The 23695-nt window shown below is 46.0% G+C and overlaps 1 protein-coding gene across 1 annotated transcript in view; it reads right to left on the reverse strand.

Moving 5' to 3' along the window:
• The window catches only part of TRAPPC10 (trafficking protein particle complex 10), a 92876-nt gene that overhangs the window by 22790 nt on the left and 46391 nt on the right, over positions 1-23695 (reverse strand). Inside the window, exons 7-14 of the mRNA XM_037741990.1 lie at positions 21048-21295; positions 9679-9825; positions 9010-9124; positions 7554-7630; positions 6403-6494; positions 4563-4703; positions 4157-4269; positions 5-175 (exon numbers count right to left, since the gene is read on the reverse strand). Of these exons, the coding sequence (XP_037597918.1) occupies positions 5-175; positions 4157-4269; positions 4563-4703; positions 6403-6494; positions 7554-7630; positions 9010-9124; positions 9679-9825; positions 21048-21295 (1104 nt within the window). The remainder of the gene's footprint in view (positions 1-4; positions 176-4156; positions 4270-4562; positions 4704-6402; positions 6495-7553; positions 7631-9009; positions 9125-9678; positions 9826-21047; positions 21296-23695) is intronic.

Consider the following 23695-nt stretch of genomic DNA (forward strand, 5'->3'; position numbering starts at 1 on the left):
ATGCTGAAGTGGACATTGACCACAATCTGCTCCACGTGAACAGGCACAGGCATCTGGCTGTACATGGTTATCTCGATGGACAAAACGCCGCCCACGTGGACCACAGCATTGGAGGGATCAAAATGGAGGTCTCGCAGTTGTGCAAAGGAATGCATGGGTAGCACTATTTTATGACCTGCAAATATACATTATCGTCAGTGACTCCCCAAGTCACACTTCCTGACAGTCAGCGGCAGCAGGCCGAGGACACAGGAACATCACCAAGAGCAGACTCAACCAAGAAGCAGTGACGTGCACAACGCTGGCACTCAGCCCAGGCTCCTGCCATCTTCACACCCCCAAAAAGTTATGTGTCAAAAGCAAAACGGTAGCAAATGCCCATATCATGCCTAGAAATCACAAAATGTACAGAAATTAACCTTCTCAAGTCTGCTTTGACAAACCTAAGAGAAATACAGGTCAACTACCTCTCAATTTCAAACTAAAATTTGTAATTAGTCCAATTTCTAGAGCTGTGTCCAAGGGATTCCAATATTTTCCTACCTACTTAAAAACGTGCTCAGTGAAGATGCCCAAGTGCCCTGCTGTGATGTGTTGGCCAGACTACCATGTGAGCCAATGAAGCCAAGACGGCAGCAACCAGTAGGTCTATGGTCGCTGGAGGAGAGGACCTCATGTTCCCTCTGGGCCCTTCTCTCGTTGACCTTTGTATAAAAACCTTGGTTTTGTCTAGAAAATCCACAAAGCTGCAGAACTGACCAGTTAAGTATTTATTAAATATTCATCAACTAAAGGACTTGCCACGACTGATGCCATAAGATCATGAGAAACAGTAAACAATTATGGAATGTTTTATTCATATAGCGATACCAAAGAGTGTTGGCAGGAAAATTACAACTCAAATAGTCTCATATACAAACCAGCAGATGTGGCTGTGGCTCTACCAACAATCAATGTGGGCACACTGAAGAATCTACAAAGCCAAACTAATGACCCAGGGCGCTCCTGAAAAACCCATCCAGATGGAGCTTTTGTTTTTCCCTTTGAGACAGGGTCTCGCTGTCGCCCAGGCTGTAGTGGTTCACAAATGTGCCAGGCTGTAGTGCCGTGGCACAATCACGGCTCACTACAGGCCGGTCCTCCTTGAATCAAGCAATCCTCCCACCTCAGCCTCCTGGGTAGCTGGGATTACAGGTGCCCGCCACCACACATGGCTAATTTTTTCTAGAGACAGGGTTTTGCCATGTTGCCCGGGCTGGTCTCAAACACTGACCTCAAGTGATCCGTCTGTGCTAGTTTCCCAAAGTGCTGGGATTACAGGCGTGAGCCACCGCACCTGGCCCCCGAGGGAGATAAGTGAATATACCCCAGCAGTCAATAACCATATCAACCTGACCCTGAAACTTCTAGAAAAACTGGTTTCCAAGTAGTTAGTTATGGCTATGGACTGAACTGTGCTTCCCCAACTTTCATGCAATGAAGCGCTAATCCCTGATGTGCTGGTATTTGAAGCCGGGCTTCGGGAGGTGCCTGGTGTTAGATGGGATTGTGAGGGGGGCACACGGGATGAGATACTGTTCCTTAACAAGAGTCATCAGACAGCCTGCTCTCTCTTCTTCCCCACCATGGGAGGACACCGTGAGAAGGCAGCTGTCTCTAAGCAGGGAAGGGAGCCCTCACCAGAAACCGGCCCTGCAGCCCCCTGACAGCAGACTTCCAGCCTCCAGAACTGTGAGAAAATAAATGCCTGTTGTTTAAGCCACTAGGCCGATGGTACCGTTATGTTAGCCCAAGTAGAGTATCACAGCAACTACCTTAAATAAGCACACCTGATCAACTAAAGTGAGGAGCTAAGCTTTGCAATAAATGTCGTCTTACTCCAACTTCCATTTAGATGCTCCTATGAGGAAACACTGAGATAAATTCCAGAAGGCGGGCCAGTCTGTAAGACGGCTGGCCTGGAGTACTCAGCAATGAAAAGAAATGAAGCACAGACGCAGGCCACAACACGAATGAGCCTTGAAAACATGATGGTCAGTCTAGAACCCAGTCACAAAAGACCACACACTGGACGATGGGTGAAAGTTGTCAAAATCAAAAGGGAGTCACTTGTGTTAAAAACAACAACAACAACAACAAAAAACTGTAACTGATAGAGCCAGAGGAGGCCATGAAGGGAGGGTTCTCATGCATGAAAGACTCTGCAAACACCACAGCCCTGCATAAAGGCCATTGCAACTTTATACAAAACACTCCTCCATGAAGACATCTGCTCAGCAACTGCTGTCCAACCCTGACTGGCGCCACCCCCATTGATACTTGTAGCCAAGAATCACCACCTCAAACCAGTGATGTAATCCTCATTTTCCCTTTAAAAACCCTTTCCTGAATATGCACAAAGTGTACTATGGCCCATGTATCCCACTGCAATGCCCTATTTCCAAATAACTATCATTTTGTAGAGAGGCTCTCTGTGTGTGTTATTCAGGTTGACAGATTCTACAGGTTGAGTATCCTTTATCCAAGACGACTGGGACACAGTGTTCTGGATTTGTGATTGTTTTGCATTTGGGAATATTTGCATGACATACTGTTGAGCATCCCAACTCTAAAAATCTAAATGTTCCAATGAGCATTTCCTGAGAGTCATGTTGGTCCTCAAAAAAGTTTTGAATTTTGGAACATTTCATATTTCCAGATTAGGAACACTCGCCCTACATTGATTTGAAACATCTAGAATAGCAATCCAGAGAGACAGAGGGTAGATTAGTGGCTGCAGGAAGGGAGTGGCGGGGGTAAGAATGGCCTTTCTTTTAACGGTGATAAATATGTTTTAAAATGGACTGTAGTGGCCAGGCACGGTAGCTCACGCCTGTAATCCCAACTCTTTGGGAGACCGAGGTGGATAGATTCCTTGAGCTCAGGAGTTCAAGACCAACCTGGGTGATATGGCAAAACCCTGTCTCTACTAAAAACAGAAAAATCATCCAGTCATGGTGGTGTGCTCCTGTAGTCCAAGCTACAGGGGAAGCAGAGGTGGGAGGAGCAATTGAGCCCAAAAAGCAGAGGTTGCAATGGGCTCCAGTCGTGCCACTGCACTCCAGTCTGGGTTAAAATAAAAAAAAAAAAAAAAAAGCCAGGTGTGGTGGCCCAGACCTGTGGTTCCAGCTACTTGGGAAGCCAAAGTGAGAGGATCAGTTGATTCCAGGAGGTGGAGGCTGCAGTGAGCTGGGACCAGGCCGCTGCACTCCAGCCCAGGTGACAGAGCTAGATGGTCAAAAAACAAAACAAAATAATATTGACTGTGGTAATGGTTACACACATTTGTGAAATATACTAAATGCCATTGAATTATACCCTATAAATGAGTTAATTACGTGGTTTGTGAATATCACAAGAATGCTGTTATATTTAAAAAGAAAAAAAAAAAGCAGTGTCTTAAAAAAAATGAAGAAAAAGGGGCCGGGTGCAGTGGCTCACACCTATAATCTCAGCACTTTGGGAGGCCAAGGCCAGCTGATCACCTGAGGTCAAGAGTTTGAGACCAGCCTGGCCAACATAATGAAACCCCGTCTCTACTAAAAATATAAAAAATTAGCTGGGCATGGTGGAAGGTGCCTGTAATCCCAGCTACTATGGAGGCTGATGCAGGAGAATTGCTGGAATCCGGGAGAAGGAGGTTGCAGTGAGCCAAGATCGCACCATCGCACTCCAGCCTGAGTGACAGAGCAAGACTCTGTCTGGAAGAAAAAAAAAAAAAAGAGATGGGAAGAACTTTTTTAAATTAAAAGAGAACTGAGATCTAACAACCACATGTAATATGTGATACCCTGTTGGACTCTGTTAAGAATAATTTATAAAAATATTTTAAGACAAGGAATGTGAATACAGTCTACTCACTAGATGATATTAGAACCTTATCAATTCTTTGGTTGTGGTTAAGAGACTGTGCTTAATTTTTAGATGTTCTAACATGGTCTATAGTTTCTTAGACTTTAAGCAAAAAGAAAAAAGTCACAGGAAAGACAAAGATACATGTTAGCTACACAGCAAAATGTTAGCAATGATTTACTCTAAGTGGCTGGTTATCTTGCATTCTTTTTACTTCTACAATATTTGAAAATATTCCTAGTAAAGTCTTAAAAACTGGTCTTACCTGGGCTGTCTGATGGCTGGCTGGCAAAGTCAAGTATCTCCTGGCAGAAGTGCTTGCGCTCCTCTTCGGTGAGGTGGCAGTCACTGGCTAAAAGGCTGCTGGTCTGCAGGTAGCTGGAGCGGAAGGTAAGGAGCGTGGAGACTCACACCGAGGAGTGCAGGGCAAAGTGGACGCACAGTCCCCTACAGCCTCCCCAGAGGCTTCAACAGCCAAAGGGCTTTTGTTTCAAAATTAGATTTTTTAAAACCGACTAGACATTTCATTCATTTTCTATACAATACATATATGTATAAGGCAGGACTTTTCTCTCCTTAATATTAGGTGTGTATAAAACATTTGATTGTGGTCAGTGCTGCTGTATAAACAGAAAACAATGTTCCTGCTTCATGAAAACATTAAAGGATACTTTTCAATTTGTCCAAGGTGCTTTTGACATTCCGCCAGTTGCTTCCTTGTGTGTGTGATGGGGAGTGCCCAGCCCTCAGCCAGGTAATTTTTCAATGCTCCTTGAAGATAGATTTCTGCCTTTTGTGGAGCCTTTTTCCTCCTTGCAAAGTCAACAAACAGTAGCTCTCATTACAGCTAGGGATCATCAACAAACTGAGACACCGCCTCTCCCACCCTGACCTCCATCCTCAACCCCACGCCAGGACAGACACAGCATCTCTAGGTAGCCCTTTTCCACCCACCCCGTCCATGAGAAAGAGCACCTACTCAGGACAACATAATTAGACTCCCAGGCAAAGATCTGAGAAAGAGAGTGTGGCGGTAAGAGCACAACACATTGTTGGCCTGGCTTCACACACGAGTAGAGGAACTTTCATAGCTGAATCTCAGGATAAGAAAGTGAGTGTATCATTCATGATCTCAAGCTGACAGGCAAGAAGGCCAATCAGAAAGTGAAGGAAGGGCTTGTCCACAAGTACACTGCTAGTAAGCAAGGAAGGCAGCAAGTCCAGATATGGGTCTATACTAGCTACTAAAGGCACAGAAACACAGAAACACTCTACAGGGCACAAGCAGAAGGGAGCACAGAGCCACCTGGAAACTCAGGCAAAGAGCACTGCACAGGATCCCGCTTCCAGAGAATGCAGAATTAAAATAGCAACACTTGGCCCCCAAAGCAAAGTATAAAGCACAACTGTTATAAAGAGATGGGGTCTTGCTCTGTCACCCAGGCTGGAATACAGTGGCGTGATCATAGCTCACTGTAGCCTCAAACTCCTCAGCTCAAGTGATCCTCCTGCCTCAACTTCTCCAGTGTAGCTGGGACTACTGGTGTGTACAGCCCTGCCTGCCTTTAAAATGCAAATTAATGCGGCCCCGGAAAGCCTCTTTGCTTCACTAAGGAACACCTTCCTCCTTAGATACACTACATGGAAATTCAAGACAGCTATATTCTAGCTGTGACTCTGCCATTAGATAGTTAGATAACTGGCTAAGCTGCTCAAACCACATCTGGAAAAACAGAAAGTCCACTTGGCTGATCTACGAATCCCTTTCCAGCCAATTCACATATGTTCAAATCAATTCTCAAGTCTTGCTTCACCTAATGAAATTACTTCAGTACAGATTTCAAGATCTCATTCCAATCACTTTTTTTTTTTTTTAAGAAAATGAAAACAAACATCTTTTTCCTTATAACATATCTCTTTTCAGTGCTTTGAAATAGTAATCATGATCCATTGGGATTTCTTCTCTTTGAGAGCCTGATTTTATGAAACATACTAGCAATATGCTAAATTTTAAGTCTTTTTTTCTAGAATCAAACTTCAACACTGGGGCTGGAATAGAAACCCTGCAGATATGTACACACCTTCTTCCAGTCTTCCACAAACTGGACACATGTAGCAACTTTACATCACTAGCCTTGAGGTTTTTCAATCCTCTTAAGAAATACTTGACAAAACTAGAGAAATGCTACGTACAAAATATGTAAGAATCTACATGTCAATTTACTCATCACTATACTTCCTTAGAATTAATTATACTTAGTTACAAAAATTTAGATGTTTAATTAAATAAAAGAACCACAAAGATCAATACTAGCTATTAAGAGTAACAAGCAGAAAAGCTCTCCACTGGTTTTCAGAAGAAACTGAAAAACAAAATGATGAGGATGGGTAAGAGAAGCTACACTTTTCAATCTACAAATTTACGTACACTTTATATTAACTCCATATATAACAAATCTTCTTGTGTTATTTGTATGTTTAGGTTTCAAAGAAAAGTACAAAATCAATTACATGTAAAACTCTGCCAGATCTTTTCCAACAAACTTGGCAGATCGAATCCTCCCAATGCTTGTATACATTTCAATGGTAGCATGAGACAAATCCTGTGGGGAAGTAAGAAAACAATCACGTACTTCAGCTTTCAATGACAGACGAACACTACATTTATTTACCTAAAGTTGACACAAGACATTGTTGGGTTCCTTGTTTTGAGACTGAGTCTTGCTTTGCTGCCCAGGCTGGTGCAGAGGTGAGATCTCAGCTCACTGCAACCTCCACCTCACAGGTTTAAGTGATTCTTGTCCCTGAGCCTCCTATGTAGCTGGGATTACAGGTATGCGCCACCATGCCCGGCTAATTTTCTGTATTTTTAGCAGAGATGGGGTTTTACCATGTGGGCTAGGCTGGTCTCAAACTCCTGACCTCAAGTAATCCACCTGCCTCAGCCTCCCAAAGTGCTGAATGACAGGCATGAGCGACCATGCCCAGCCCGCAAAAGACACTGTTATTAATGTAGCATTATTTTTTCCTTTGCGTCTGTTTTTGTGTTTTTTCTGTAACATAATGTAATCAAAGTTGATAACTTGTATATAAATTATGAAGCATAATAATAAAAGAAACCCACAGATTCATCCAAAACAGTTAACTTTTCCAAGGACTTTCCGCACGTGGGTGACATGCTGGATGTTTCTCATACCTGTTTGTATAAGAGATACAGCCATTACAGGCACAACAAACACTCAAGCTGCCCATGATCCAGGGACGACACTCACCCACCATGCTTCTACCTACACTGTTATTTAACGTTTCACTAATTTACATCTTTCAAAATCAAATACAATAGCTCTGCCCAACTCCAAATTTCTCCTTTTTACAAGGAAAAGTATTCATTATCCTCTCTTATAATTTTGATCTGAGCAAACTCAATTTGAACAAAGCTGTAAATATTCAAAGATGATTCCATGCCTAATATGGTACCATGGGTACTAATAACAACTATTCCATGTTTTGTCCACAACTCCCAAGGGTACCAAAGAAACTTAAAAGGCCAACAAAAATGGGTCCCCAATACCAGCTCCTTCCCAACTCAACAGGCCATGTAGCAAAGCCTTCTAGAGACAGGTATTCCATGGAATAGACATTTAACACTCGTTAATACTTACTAAGTAGTGTTTTTCAAAAGCTTCCACTGATGATAATGCCTCTTTCAGTTTCTTATAAGGACTCTGAGCTGTGTTGGCTTAAACAAAAAGAAATGAGAGTCCTTCTTCATTACGTACATTCATATAAGTTTACATTCACCTTCACATACTGCAGGGAGATGACCTCATCTGACTCTTGTGGAAATTCCAAACATGGCTAATGCTAATTGCAACAACATAATTACATATATTCTCTTTCAATTAACATATTCATAAAATAGTCAAAACACTTTGTATCATGCTTTTTCTCTGATCTTTAGAACTAGATCTTTCAGAAATATATATTACAAATACTCCAATGAATTAAATTATTTCTGAAATGATCTGAAATGGTCTCAAGTTGAAACGGTAAAATATAAATACTGTGCATTTTTTCCCTTAAACATTCATTCAATTTACTAAGAATGCTTCCAGCTCATCAGGTATTCTTTAGTAACAGTCTTGCTAAACAAAACTCATCATCTATTCCTACCTAAAACAATGTAAGGCTCCTTTCAAGGGGCCTTATTATCCAGGAGAAATTTATTTATTTTTTTTTTTGAGACAGAGTTTCACTCTTGTGCCCAGGCTGAAGTGCAATGGCACAATCTTGGCTCACTGCAACCTCTCCCTCCTGGGTTCAAGCGATTCTCCTGCCTCAGCCTCCTGAGTAGCTGGGACTACAGGCATGTGCCACCACACCTAGCAAATTTTGTATTTTTAGTGGAGATAGGGTTTCTCCATGTTGGTCAGGCTGGTCTCAAACTCTCAACTTCAAGTGATCCACCCGCCTCGTCCTCCCAAAATGCTGGGATTACAAGCGTGAGCCACTGCGCCTGGCCAATTTTTTTATTTAAAAAATGTGCCGGGGCAGGAGGATCACTTTGAGACCAGCCTGGGCAATACAGTGAGACTCCATCTCTATAAAAAATTAAAGAAAAAAAATTAGCCAAGTGTGGTGGCACACACCTGTTGTCTCGGCTACTTGGTTCGTTGAGGCAAGAGCATCCCTTGAGCCCAGGAGGTCGAGGCTGCAATGAGCCAAGACTGTGCCACTGCACTCCAGTCTGGGCAACAGAGTGAGACCCTGTCTCTTTAAAAAAAAAAATCGTCAAGTCACATTGTTAGAAAAATAGATCATCTGTAATTCAGAGACAGAGAGAGTGCATTTAGACATGAGCTATAAAAAGTCACTTAGCCCAGGAGAAGCTCAGCAACATTTTTGAAACTCCTTCCAATTTCTTAAACTCTCTACTATTTCGTTATGCTGTTAAAAGGTAAAATATGTGTATTAATCCAGTCAGCTAATAACGGATATAATTCTCCCAATGGTGAGTAATGATACTCTTAGAACTTGAGTTAAATGTGCCAACTTGCAAAGGACGCTTTCATTAGTGTACACCTCACTACTCACAGAGGCACATACAAAAATCAGTACCTGTTTCTGGCCGCTCAGCTCCCAAACCTGCCAAAAGGTCCACCGTCCTGTTGAGATCCTCTGAGTTTGGTCCTTTCTCTGACACAAGTCCACACAGATAGCCCAAGGACTTTAACTGTTAAGACAAATCCGGAATTTCAATTAATTTGCCGTAAGACTCAGCAGGGAATTCGTGAATTTAAATATAAAAATTCAAATCCAGCTAAACTCTAGAAGAAATTGAGCTTTCCTACCCAGTGACTCGAATCTGGATATAAAAGTACATCCTACACAACAGCTCCAGTGAGGCTTGGAGGGTGGGAATCCTCCGCTTCTGCTCTTCACCTCCCTGAGTTCCCAGGCACCTGCACAAGCCCAGCCCCAGCCGCCTACCTGCTGCACACACCAGCACAGCTCTGCCTGTAGAGGTGACATTTCAGTACCACCCTCCGTGCCCCCAACTCAGGATACAGGGTCTCTTTCACAGCGCCTGCTGTCTGCTGACCACATTGACATGTAGTCGGGAATTATGACTTCTTTGGCTGCACTCAGACGCCTGCTAAGGCCGCTAACGTGGCTGCACCGTGATCTAAACAAGTAACACCTTTCCTCCAGACAGCAGACTTCCTCTGCCACCCAGGCATGGCCGCAGAGACAACGTGAGCATTCCACACTTGGGCAGGTAGGCACCTTTTCTGTGGCATAGCTCCACAGCCCCACTGTGTGGGCAATGTTTGAGTCGATCTGTGCCCGGTCACAGCAGCCTTCTATCCTCTGCAACACCTCCAGACAGCTCAGAAACACCCAGCAGTCCAGAGCACCAGGCGGGACGGAGACCTGTGGGGTGCAAGTGTGGACGTGAGAGGGGCGCTTGAACAAACCCACATGCTCTAGCCTGAACGTGCAAAACCCTCTGTCCCTCAAGCAGCCACCCCCACCTAACAGTGCTGCGACCTGCAGAGCTACAGGAGAGAGAAAGGGCAGAGAACACTAGTCACCTACATTCACATGGGCAGAGAAAAGCAGTGACCTGCATTCAAATGTGTTACCAGGTTTCACACATAATTTTCACTTATTGTATTTTTGAGAACTTTATTAAGAAAAAACCTCTGCAGGTCTAGATCTAAAAAATATATACAGAAACATAAATTTTTTAAAAAAGGAAAAGCCTACAAAAAGACTAATCTGATCATTTACTCTAAGTGTGAAGACTGGCCACACATCAGTGTCAAGACGGGAGGGAAAACTAAGATCTCAAATACCTGCTTGGTCACATTTAAAAGCAAGCATGTCTGGCCAGGCACCGTGACTCACGCCTGTAATCTTAGCACTTTGGGAGGCCAAGGCAGGTGGATCACAACATCAGGAGTTCGAGACCAGCCTGGCCAACATGGTGAAACTCCATCTCTACTTAAATTACCAAAAAAATTTTTTTAAATAATAATAATAAAAAAAGAAAGATCATGTTCAACAGCAGACACTGAATACTGGGTAGAAATACCAGGTGATACGAGGAATTACAGTTCACTCTTTAGGTGTGATAAAGGCAGGATAATTATGTTTGGGAGAAAAAGCTCCCTATTGCTCAGACATACACTGCAGTATTTAGAGGTGAAACCCAACGTGCATATCTGAAAAATGTCCCAGGGCAAGTGAACAAGGACGCAGATGAGGTAGGACTGGCCAGGCGCTGCATCTCCTATCATTGTTCATGGACCCTATAAGTGTGTTATGTTAGCCTCTCTGCTTTTGTGCTTACTTGAGCCTTCCCATTTAAAAAACAAAAAAGAAGTATCAGAAACGCAAAAGCGCCTACTGCAGAAGATGCAGTTTCCCCACATTTTAGCATCTCTGAAATAGGAATATGTTTCTCTTAATCAAATGGCACCTTCCACTTTTAAGTGGCAATGCTGACTTCTTCTCTGGTGGCACTAACTTCACGATGTATCTAGTTTTGGTGATGTGTTCACCGGTGCTCTTCAAATTACCAATCAACAAGTGACGAGCTGCCAATGCCAGGGAAAGTGACTCCTGTAAGAACTCTTGTAAGGCACCCTGAACACAAATCAAGGATCTGGAACCCACAAGGGAGAACCAACAAGTGCCATCAAATGTTCCTGTAAAAGCTAAAAAGCCCAATTTTTCAAAGATGAGATAAACAAAATCTTTTAGGGGAAAAAAATCAGCATAGAAAAAACACTGCACAATCAGAAGCTACTTTTATAAAGACGCACAACTCTGTCACCCAAACATATCACGCTGAAGGAAGGTGTGGAAAAGCGAGTCAGCAGGGTGCAGCTTTGAGATCCTGGACAGAGCGTGTCCCTCCAATTGATGAGCGTCCTCATCAATCAAACCAGAGCAGGCCTGAAGTGGGCTGACCGCACCTTGCAGGTCCGCCTGGTTCCCAGGTGCCAGGTGATCTGGGATACTTTTCATCTCCCAAGACGCTGCCACCATCAGGACCCAGTTCATGAAAGCTTCTGTAAACATGCGCCCCACTGCCCCTCAACCCCGGGCACACACTGGTAACAGAAAGACCTCCTAGAAGACGAGAGACCCTGCAAAGCAGGAAGATGCTCAGTGCTTTTGTTGAAGATGCATCCACAGAGAAGAGAGATGAAGCCCAGGAGCCACAGCGGGGAGCTGCAGCAGAGGGCGCCAGGTGCAGAAGGAAGAGTGGCCAGGGCGTGAGGGCACAGCAGGGAGCTACGGCAGAGGGCGCCGGGTGCAGAAGGAAGAGCTGCCAGGGCACCAAGGTGGCTCTGCAACCAGGCACTGAACTGAGTCAGCAGGGAAAAGCAGCAGCCAAGAGCTGAGGAGCCGCCTGGCAGACAGCACAGGTGCACCCCAGAAAGGATCCCAAATGATACCACCAAAAATGCAAATGGTGGCATGAATTATTGCATGGCATGATTACAGAATAATTCTCAGTATTTTTTTTTCTCCAAAGAGCAAGTCCCGCTTTGGTAAGCTTGAATGACAGTATCTAAAAAGTGGCAGCGGTAGGTAGCAGCAGCTTTTCTGGGATAAAAACAATAAAACCCAGTGATAGCCACTGGCCACTGGCTGCTGAGACTTTGCCTTCGACTGCCAGCCTAGAGGAGGTGGGAGAGAGCAGGCAGATCCCGCACACACACACAACAAGGAACAGGGGCAGGCTTTCATTTAATAACAGAAACCTGAAGGTGGCCTCGGCCCCCCTCGCTCTGGAACTCACACCCCCCACAGTGCAGACTGCCTGGTACCTGCTCTGCTCTCTGCTGCGAGTTCTCACTGGCTCTGTGCTGTAAGCGCCTCCATCTCCCAGGAGAATCGCAGCTCCCTACATTTCCTATCACATGTCACTTTAAATTTAAGTTTCTATGGAGAAGAAGATATGCATATGAATGTGGCGCGTGATGTGGCGTACACAACCCTTCTTGCAGTGCCCTTGCAGAGCCGAAGCCTCCGTTACCACTTACTGTGTGCGACCCTTAGCTCCCACCCAAACCCCAGGCAATGCCCCAAAGGGGGCCGGACACTCTGCTCCTTCTCTATACTTTTCAAGGGCCTGACTGAGGTGGGCCAGGCAGCAGCGAGGCCTTCCACAGTAGGATCAAAGACTTCCAGACATGTTAACGAAACAAATTTATTTAAAACCTAATTGCAGTGATACTGCTTCATTGCTTTGAAAAAACAAGTGGCAAAATATACAACAAGGTATGTGACGGGCACAAATCCTAAATGTAGAGGTCGATGATTTTTACAAATGTAACCACTACCTTAAATCAAGAAATAAAATTATCCTATAAGGTCCACTGTCCTAGAAGGTTCTCTCAAGTTCCTTTTCCCAATCAAGACCCACCCCAAAGGAGACAGCCCTATCCCGACGGCTGTCACCATCAATTCCTTCTGGCTGACTTGTGAACTTCACCTAATGGAATCACAAAGCACATCCTCTTTTGTACACTGGACTTCTGTTCAACACAGTATGTTTAAGGTGCAGCCTTGCTCAGTCTGTCAGCCCGTTCTTATTCACTGCTGCTTATTAAACCTTCCTGCGCTCTGGCGACAGTTTATTTATCCATTCCAATGAAGTGTCTGCGTTGTTTCCGGTGTTTGGCTACTATGGGTGAAGCTATTTGCAGTGTTACCCCTGCCTCAAGTGGGGGACACCTTCTCAGACTCAGAAGACGGCCCCAGCCCGTCTACTCAAGCAGCACACAAGCAGCACCGGCTCTTCTCCCAGGAGCATCGCTGCAGCAGGGACGCAAGAGATCAGGGGGAAGGGGAGAGAGAATGTAGGAGCCGCCCTGGCTTAGAGGGCTCTTTGCCCACAGGCGCCTCCTCTCCTCTACCAGCTGCTCAGGCAGAACCAGGACACTCACAAGAGCTGCCACCAGAGGGCCCAGAGAAGAGCCTCACCATCAGGGGTTTGCAGTCCACATGGTGCCCATTAACATGGCTGCACCAACTTTCTCTGTGCCCAGGGAAACAGAACAAGGAAATTAACCTGAGTCAAATTCTCTTGCTATTCACAAGCTCCCACGAACATTTCAGTGCTGTCTTTTGCTTGTCCTCATTTTTTGTGGGCACACACCAGGGATGGAATTGCTGGGTCATAGAATTGGCATGTTTAAGCGTTAGTAGACTCCGCCGAAGAGTTTACAGGCGGTCGCATGTCACAAAAATTTATCGTTACATGTGTGTTCCAACTTTTCTATGTCCTCACTAACACTTGGAGTTGCTGGACTTAAAAAAAATTTTTTTTTTACCCATTATGGTGCAACCTGAGAATAAAAACCAGAAGTCCCACAAGCTCTGGAAAAGAGATTGTTTTGCAGCCATGGATGTGAGCCATCCGAACGAATGTCAGCCCCTTAGCTCCTAAACGGTGGCTGACAGACACAGAAACTGGGCAACTCAGCCAACACCATGAGGGTCATGGCTCTATGGCAGCATCTGCCACCCAGCATGACACAGCATCTAACACAACAAAGACCAAGCCTCCGCTCTGCCCTGAGAGCCCGACACTGAGCGGCAGAGCATGCAGCTTGGTCACCTCACTCTGGAACCAGGTGGTGGCCTCACTGTCTCCAGAAACATTTCCCTAAAGGGCCACTAGACACTTCTTGGCCATTTCGATATCATCTTTTGGGAATAACAGACTTTTTTTTTAAATTTTAGAATAACAGTCTATTTAAACGAATACTTAGTTTATATGATTTAATTTTTTAAAGCCCCCTCTTCTCCTGATTGCTGACTTAGCAATGACACGTGCCATTTTACCACCTCCAAGTATAAAATTAAAGGCACTCTTGTTATTCTTTCTTTTGATACCCCTACCATTTGAGTGTACCCCACACACTGGAAAGTACACACGTCCTAAGTGAACCCCTGATGTGCCTCCCGTGAAGGCAGCTCCTGCAGGAACCCCCTGCCAGTCACCAGCCCCTCTACAAATCACCTGCCAGACAGCTCACAGCAGACTGCTGTGGCTTCACTGTGAACCTTAGAAACAAGGAATCAAAAAGCATGCCTTCTCTTCTCACCTGAACCCGGGAGGCAGAGGTCGCAGTGAGCCAAAATTGCGCCACTGCACTCCAGCCTGGGGGACAGAGCGAGACTCTGTCTTGGGGAAAAAAAAGTATGCTCTCTTGTGTCCAGCTTCTTTAGCTCAACTTGAGATTGGTAAGAGTCGTCCACTACGATCCATTCACGTTCAGCACTGTACCGTACCGCGCTGCTGTGCCATGGTGGAATGTCGTCATCCCTTGGACAAAATGAACATCTGAGTTCTTCCCATGTCTGGCTCTGATAACTCAGTGCCACAATAGCTCTGTACTTGCCTTTTGATGCACGTGTGTGCATGTGTCTGTATAAACCAGGGGTGGGTCTGCTGGGTCACGGGGCATGTGTTGTAATGGCAATACCCATTAGATATTGTAAACAGCCTTCCCAAGTGCTCACAGCGACACACACTATCATGAGCGAGCGCCAGTGTCTCCACCCTCCCGCTAACACCTGAGGAAAGCCTTTCATCCTGGCCATTCTGGTGGGTGTGTGACAGTACTTCATTAATACTGGTTTCAGTTTGCACTTCACTATGACTCAGGAGACTGAGCCCGTTTTCATATGCGGATCGGCCATTTGGATTTCCTCTCTCTCTTGCCTGTTTTTCTATTGGTTTGTCAGTCTTTCCACATTGACGTATATGAGTTTTCATAATACACCCTGGATTAGAGCCCTTTCTTGTCTGTACATACTGTTCATACTCTTCCACACTGCGGATGGCCTCTTCACTCCCTTCAGAGTACCTTTAGGTGAAGAGAAGCGCTGATGTGTATGTGGGCTCACGTAGGACCCTCTTCCTTCACAGCTGTGGTATAACCATCAAGGTTTCATGTCCTACTGAAGAAATATTTGCCAACCTAAGGTCCCAAAGATGTTTTCCCATGTTATCCTCTAGAGTTTTCTTATTTTATTTTTCATGTTTAGATCAAAACTCCACCTGGAATTTTGTTTATGGAGTGAGATCAAGATTTGTTTTTGAATATGGATATCCAGTGGACCCAGAACCATCAATTCACTGAATAAATTTTTCTTGAACCCATTTATTTAAAGTCTATCTGCTAGATGCAATGACTCATTCTGGTAATCCCAGCACTTTGGGGGGCCAAGGAGGGTAGATCACTTGAGCTCAGGAGTTCAAGACCAGCCTGGGCAACATAGTGAAACCCCATCTCTACCAAAAAACACAAGAAAAGAGCTGGGCATGGTGGCACGTGGCTGTAATCCCGACTACTCGAGTGGCTGAGGCAGGAGAACTGCTTGAACCTGGAAGGCAGAGGCTCTAGTGAGCCAAGATCAAGCTGCTGTACTCCAGCCTGGGTGACAGAGTGAGACCTTGTCTCAAAAAACTAATAATAATAATAATAAAATGAGTAACAATAAATAAAATCTACCTCAACTGCCTTCCGGACGCTGCCTTTTCCCTTGGACTACTGCGGAATTTGCCAAACTCTCTCTCTCTGCCCTCTCCCTCACTAAGTCCTAACCTTTCATGGCTCCCTGCTGGCCACAGAACAAAGGGCAACCTTCAAGGTGACGCACAAAGACCTACAGAATCTCCCTTCATTGTCACCAAGCTCTGCCCTGCCCCTGAAGTTGCAGCGAAACCAGGCTCCTTCACGGTGCCTTCGCTAACGCCATCTTCTTTGCCTGAGATGCGCTCTCCCGCACCGCCATCAGCCACATCTACCTGGTGAAGTTTTACTCCTCCTGCTCATTCCTTAGCATGTAAGCTTCGTAAGACCAGGGATTCTATTCACTCTCTGCTGAAAATACAGTGACTACCACAATGGTTGGCACAAAACAGATGCTCAATGAAGATCTGCTGAGCCAATGAATCTTTGTAATGGAGTTCACACAGGGCCTCCTCTAGAAAGCTTTCCTAGCACCTCTCAGACACCTGCAAATGTTACCAAGCTGACCTGAGGCACCCGGCAAGGCTACCTTTCCCTCCCTTACGGTCCCGTGACAACACTTTGTCACTACTTGGACACTGTGCTAATTATTCGTGGCAGCCTCATTCGGGCAGGGGGAGCCCTTTCCTCTTCATTTATGTGCTCCCCCTACCCATTTCCCACAGTACCTGGCAGGCAAGGACACATTTCTTGAATGATTCTTCTGTGTTCTCTTTCCTTTTGTTCAGGGAGCCATCAGTTCTTCTTCAGCAATACCTCTCACAACCACCCCCCCTCCTCCTCTGGTCCACTCCTACCACTCCTCCAGCTCAGGCCCTCAGGGCTCAGGGTCACACAAGATCCCCCTCCCCAAGAGCAGGCCCACCCAGCAGGGTGTCAGGTACACTGTAAGCCCTTAGTAAACACAACCGACATTCCCCAGGCTACATGTCTGCCAAACCTGTACCTCAGAATGCCAATCCCAACCAGCCACCTTTGACTATAAACCTTCTTCTTTCTCTGGTTAAACCTGCAGGTGGGCCACACACAGCCTCTGTTCACAAACTGGCCACCTAACTCTGACGGCGTCCCCTTCGCGGTTCCACCATGTCCCAGGCTCGGCTGGGTGATTCTCCTGGGGTTAGGAGGAGTCCTGACCCTGCTAGGCCCACAGGTCTGCTGTCTCCTACGTAACCAGAACTTAAGCTGACAAAAGGTAACGGTGCTGAATGAAACACATTCCAAATTCCCCCAGAAAAATCACTTGGGTAATCATTGTAACAAACACATTATGGCCTTCTAGAAAGTATCTTCCTCATTCTTCTAATTTGGCAACAAAATAAATACACATCATATTTTTTTCTTACCAAAGGTGCAGGAAAACAGGCATCACTAGCATGACTGAAAATGGGAAGACCTTGACGTAGGACAAAAGCTTTAAAAACATATCTATCTTTGATCTTCCAATTGTACGTGTATGAATTTACACACAAAGATGTATGTACAGGGATACAAACTACTGCAACTGCAAAGAATTCTGAAGAATGCAAATGTCCAACTAGGAACAAGGAAATAATTCAGTTCATCGATACATAAGGCGGCCACAGGCAAAAAAGTGAACCTCTTCCTGCTAGCAAAATCAACATTTCTTCCGTATATTTGTCTGTATTCTCCAAATTTACATAAAGAAAACAATCAACTTTTGTAAATGGAGGGAAAATAAGAAACTGCTATAGAAAAAAAGGAGGAAACACTCTGTGAAGGAGGATCCTGAACTTGCGCAACTGGCCCCACTTCATGGGTGTAGTTACCGCTTACCCCAGCAGCTAGCTAGCTGTGCAGGGAAGGCACAGTTTCCATTCCTACACATTTCCCATCAAGAGAGTGGGTCCAAGGCTAATAAGTGGCACCCACAGGGTAGAGGCCTCTATCAGGCCATCTTGCTCCCCATCTCAGCCCTCGTTGTCCCTGGAGTGTGGACCAACCCCTACAGCAGAGGCAGGGCTCATTTCCATCACAGCTGCCCACTTCGTTGCCTCCCATTCTCTTTAAATAAATGAGGTACTTTAAATCAACTGGTAAACCAACCAGGATGTAACCAGGACGTGTCTGATAAGCCACCCCCTGGAACGTGGAGCACCTACCCCCCAGCCTCCGCTCAACTGTAGCCCTAAACAACTAGATAGGAGTAAAAACTACTGTACAGGAGAGAAAGTCACAGCCAGGCATGGCGGCTCAGGCCTAGAATCCCAGCACTTTGGGAGGTGAGCAGGGAGGATCACTTGAGCCCGGGAGTTCAAGACCAGCCTGGGCAACACAGCGAGACACTCATCGCTACAAAAAAATTTAAAAATTTTTAAAAAAGGAGAGAAAGAGAAACACTTCTGACATGAAGTTACTGGTGAAATCCTCTAAATAAACAGTGTGAACCTCAGTGTTGATCCAACACAGGAACAAAGTGTGCGAAGAGGACTATGTGGGCTTCAACACAAGCGACAAGAAAGGCTGTCCTCTCCGGCCCGGGAGCCGGGAAGCCAAAAGGCATAGCTGTGCTAAGGAGAGGCATCCAGCTGTATGCATCAGAAGGAGACGAGGAAACAGGAAGTGGGTTCTTAGAAGGAAAGAGCCTGAGAGACTGTGAGAAAGTCAACAGTGGGTGGCATGTCCTTGCCTCAAATCCAGCATTCGGCTTTGGCCACCTCCTCTCATTAGGGATGCACAACTCAACAGTGCAAAGAAGTGCAATAAATATGACTAAAAGGAATGGGGCAGCCTCCACTCAAGGAAAGATCAAGGGGACAACAACTTCATTCAGCAAAGAAAAGGGCTCAGAAAATACACCGCAGATAAGAAGCTCCTCACACAATACAAAGCCTTGAAAATGCCTCAGTGACTTCCCATAGGTGTGGACGAGGGCCTAGAGAAGCCAGCAGACCCCGTGCGGCTCCTGTGAACCCTGACGCTCCCAGAAGTCTAGAGCCCACACCCTCAATTACTTACACATTTCTCCTTCCAGGCACATGGTAGTAACAGACCTATTTCCACCTCCTTCCACAATGGCTTCAGGCATTCCAGAACTCAGGAGAAATGCTAAGAAGTCCCTAAGAGCCTGCTCCACAGAAGGAAAGCCCACAGGAGGAGGTGAGCGTGCAGCTCTGCCAGGAGTGAGTGCAGCACCACATGCTATGCTGCTGCTCCCCAAGCCTCCACGCCACCTGCACAGGCCTGCACGAGGGCAGCCACGGTGGGGCAAGCACACTCGTGCCAGCAGAGGAAAAGGACATCTCTGCTTGGCCTCTCAGATCCACTTTCCACATCTTGGCGCCCTGCTCTCTGCTGGGGGAGCTGTATATAACACATCAGGGGGCTCCCTGACTTCCAGCTTCCAGAGTGCCTGGAGGAGTTCAGAGGGAAGGACGGAGGGGTGTGTGTAGGTGCCCACCTCCCTCCTTGTGGAACTGCCTTGGGCCAGTGGCCCCCTGAGTTGCAAGGCACAGCCCCCGGGTCAGCCCACTCTGCACTCGCCCTGCCTGCCTATGGGGATTTTTCTCCTCCCTCTGCAAGACAGCAGCCCTGCTATTCCCAGACAAGCTTCTGAGGCTGGAAAAACAACTTGAGATTCTTAAATCCTGGCGTTCATGAATCAGCAGAGCCCAGCAATAAAGGGACTGAGTCTGCACCATCCTCCGAGGCTTCCTACACCTGCCCCAAACTGGGCAACAGCCCTTTCCAATCAGCCCTCCTGGGGCCATCTCGCTCAGATGTCATGTCTGAATCATTTGGACTCAAATACCTCAATTTTTTCCCCCTATCAACTAGTAGGACAAAAATCTCAAAATCAGGTGAAATCCCTAGGCACACATGAACAGACAGCCCGGCTCTAGGAATGAAGGGTCCCCTCACAGCCCCCTCCCCAACCTGCAGAGTTAGGGCTGAGCAAACCGAAAAGAGTCTCTAAATCCATGTGATTACAGGTGGCCCAGGGTGTCACTTCGAGGTGGAAAATGTGGCTTTTCCTCATTTTCTTGATTAGGGGAAGAAAAATCATTTGGTAAAAATGCTTAAGTTTCTGAGTTTGTGACTTAGGCTAGTACAGAGCTTAGCTCTGAAATAAGAATTTCTCCTTTTGAAATTAACTAAAATACATTTATCTTCATTTATCTCTTAAAAATTATTTCAAACGAAGTACACAAAAACATGTTCCTCTATTATGAAACACCATCCCCACCAACAGCTTCTACTCTTCAGACCTTCTTTAAAAGGCCGCACGATGACAGTGTCCCCAGAACTCAATTATGTAGGCCAAAAGGACACTCCCCTGGACAGGACTCTAGGACTAGCCAGCTGTATGATCGGGGTAAGTTGCCTATCACTTCCAGACTCGTTTCCTTCTTTACAAAATAGTCTGACCACTCACTCAGGAGATCTTAGCCAGGGGATCAGGGGCAGGGGTATACACGAATCCTCAAGTCGCAAGTTATCACCTGTATGTGTGTGTGAGCTGTTCTGGGTAAAGAGGACACTGAAACAAGAATCAGCAGACTGGATACCGTCTCTACACCCCTTCCCTGTGGGCGGTGAGTTCAGTGCTTAGGTGAACTCCTAACTGCCCACAGGGAAGGAGTGCAGTAAGTGTAGTGAGATGACATAGCTTCCATTAAGCTTTGTGCCACCAATCAATGGGGCATAGCCGCTGTGTGTCAGTCACATTACACCTGCATGGCCATGTGTGAAACTATTTACCTGAAAAGACAAATAAAATAAATGTCTACAGGAAATAAAATAAAACGTCTTCATGCAAAACCGAGCTCTGCGTGTCCCTCAGGTGAACGACTCTTCCCCGTGGAGACTGCTCATGCAGCAGTGCAGGCCACAGCCAGCCAGGGAGCCTCACTGAGAAGCTCATCTAAGAGGCTTGCTCTGGACCAGCACAAACTTCACCATGTTGAGAGCAGAGTTCTATTTTTGAGCAATTAATCAATGTAAAAGGTAACTGAGCAAATAATCAATTACAGACATGCAGACAAGAAAACTCTTTCTTGAGTGCAAACAGTTCAATGCCTATGCTGGCACAATCAGGCAATGGGTTAATGGGGAAAAGAGCCAACTCACTTCTAAGAGCTTCAGTTCCTGCACACAGTTGTGCAGCAGCTCTAGGGCGCGCTGGGCCACCTCCCACGGCCTCTGCAGGAAGAGCAGCAGGGTGCACTGGCGAGAGAACAGGTAACTGCGCAGATCTAACAGGGTGGCTTCTCGCCTCTGGATCGATTCCCGCTTCTCCATATCTATGGGCTTTCGGAGGATCAATCCGTTCCAGCTCTTCACTGGCTGGCAGAAAAAAGTCAGCCAGTTGGCACCATCTAAACAAACACACATCATGAAAGGTGCTGACTATGGATACTTCACCTTCCTGAGCTTCCTGCTCAGGCTGAGGATGGTGGGCAAACAGGCAGCTTCATAACCAGTTCTATGACCACTGCCCACCCCACTCTTGGTCTAGGGATAGGGATGTGCACCCATGTGGCTCCCAGTGCTGACATCCAAGCTGAGCGAAATATGACCCAGGCAACAAGGCCCAGCGCCCTACCATGCCCAGAAAGTCATGGGTGGGAGCTGAACAGGTCGGGAAGCCACTCAGAGACCGACAGGCTGCACGGTTAAGAAGGCTCAGGCCGTCTCAGGCCCAGGGAGGGCTCTAGTCTTGGGCTGCAGTGTGCCTGAGCTTCATCATCTTCACCTGTGGGCTGGAGTGCAGCCTGCTCTGACCATCCTGCTGTTCTCGGTCTTCCTTAGACTACATATGCCTTCCTTATTTCCCTAACTCAACCACATCACCTCCCTGAGTCAAGCTCCTAGACGAAGGGACAGGGAGGACTTGGCAGCAGCACGCAGAAGGGAAAAAGGATGACTGCTTGTCAAAAATGTCAGCAGGGCTCCCAGAGGTTTCCTTACACTCCTAAGACTCAAATATCATCTCAAAATAAGCATAACAATGTAGAACAACAAGTCCATCAATCATTATTGAAAAAACGTTTTCATGTGTTTTTCTCACTCCAACAGAGAGGTGTCAAAACCAGCTCGTTCCTACACGGCATCCTGACATGGTTAAATACCTGACGTGCCAATGCCGGGTAATGCTCCCTTGACTGACGTGAGCTCCTCCTCAGAGCTGCTGGCGCACACAGCAGTGCAGTGTGGCAGTGCGACATGGTAATGTGGTGTGCCCGCCGTCCCAGCGCCGGCAGTTCCCTTTGCTAGGCTCCCCTCCCACCAGGATTCTCATGGAGAACTGCCACGTTTCCGTCAGGTCTCTGTGCCAGTGCCGCCCCCACAGAGAGGCCACCCCAGTGCCCTAAGCTCCAAGGGAACGTACCGTCCCATCCCTCTCCTGAGCCTCTTTCTACAGCTCCAACTTACTACTATGGACGGCAAGTGACAGATTTACTTTTCTGTGCCAGTTCCCCCTCATGTAAGTGCCATAAAGGCAGGCATTTTGTTTTATACCTCCCTGTATTTAGAACAGTGCCTGGCACACAGTGGTCCTTAAGTATTTGTTGAATGAAAGAACAAAAATGAACCATCTTACTCAGCGGCAAAACTTGGTCCAGGCTTACTTTTGGATCTTAAATTGCCCCAGATTTAAAAAGTGACAGAAAAAAACCAAATACATTAGGTGAAATATCAGAAATATGTAAGCTATTTCAGCCTTGAAGGCCCTTCCCACATGCACTGACCTCCACACTCAGGTGCCTGGTCCCTGGAACTCCAAGCACCTATTCTGCTGCCAGGGACCATACGGTCTTTATCTAAGAAATGACACTTAGAACTCGATGTTGTGTGTGTATATGGCATCACAGGCACATGGACCTGTGATTACCAGCCTGCCCGAGGCCACCAAATGCCCTCAGTTAGAATGTACAGGTTAAACACAACTTTTGCAAGCTCGTATGATATGGCCTCAAGGTTGTTAACCTGCTCATCTCATAGTAATTAGAAACTCTGATTGGCAGTTTTAGATTTCTTGATTAAAAACCTAAATAAACTGATTAAGTTCTGGGCATTCTTTCAAAGGGGTTCTCCATGAAAAGACTGGGGACTATTCTATTTGGTGCTTAGTGAAAATATTTTGAATTAATGTATGTACCAGTTATTACCATTTCTTTATTAAATTCAAACTTCTTTTGCAAAATAAATATTTTTTTCTTATTTTTTTGTTTGTTTTGAGATCAAGTCTTGCTGGGTCACACAGGCTGGAGTGCAGTGGTGTGACCTTGGCTCACTGCAACCTCCGCCTCCTGGGTTCAAATGATTCTCCTGCCTCAGTCTCTGGAGTATCTGGGATTACAGGCATACACGACCACGCCTGACTAATTTTTTGTATTTTTAGTAGAGATGGGGTTTCACCATGTTAGCCAGGATGGTCTTGAGCTCCTGACCTCATGGTCCACCCACCTTGGCCTCCCAAAGTGCTGGAATTACAGATGTGAGCCACTGCACCCGGACCGAATGTATTTTCAAAAAAAAAAAAAAGTAAGATATGTTAAAAATATGTATGTATAGACTGGGCACGGTGGCTCATCTCTCTAATCTAAGCACTTTAGGAGGCCAAGGCGGGAGGATCACTTGAGGCCAGGAGCTCGAGACCAGCGTGGTCAACATGGTGAAACCCCGTCTCCACTAAAAATATAAAAGTTAGCCAGGCATGGTGGTACGCACCTATAATTCCAGCTACTCAGGAGGCTGAGGCACGAAAATCACTT

The sequence above is a fragment of the Cebus imitator genome, unplaced genomic scaffold (genome assembly GCF_001604975.1).
Source record: "Cebus imitator isolate Cc_AM_T3 unplaced genomic scaffold, Cebus_imitator-1.0 Scaffold112, whole genome shotgun sequence".
NCBI classification, from domain to species: Eukaryota; Metazoa; Chordata; class Mammalia; order Primates; family Cebidae; genus Cebus; species Cebus imitator.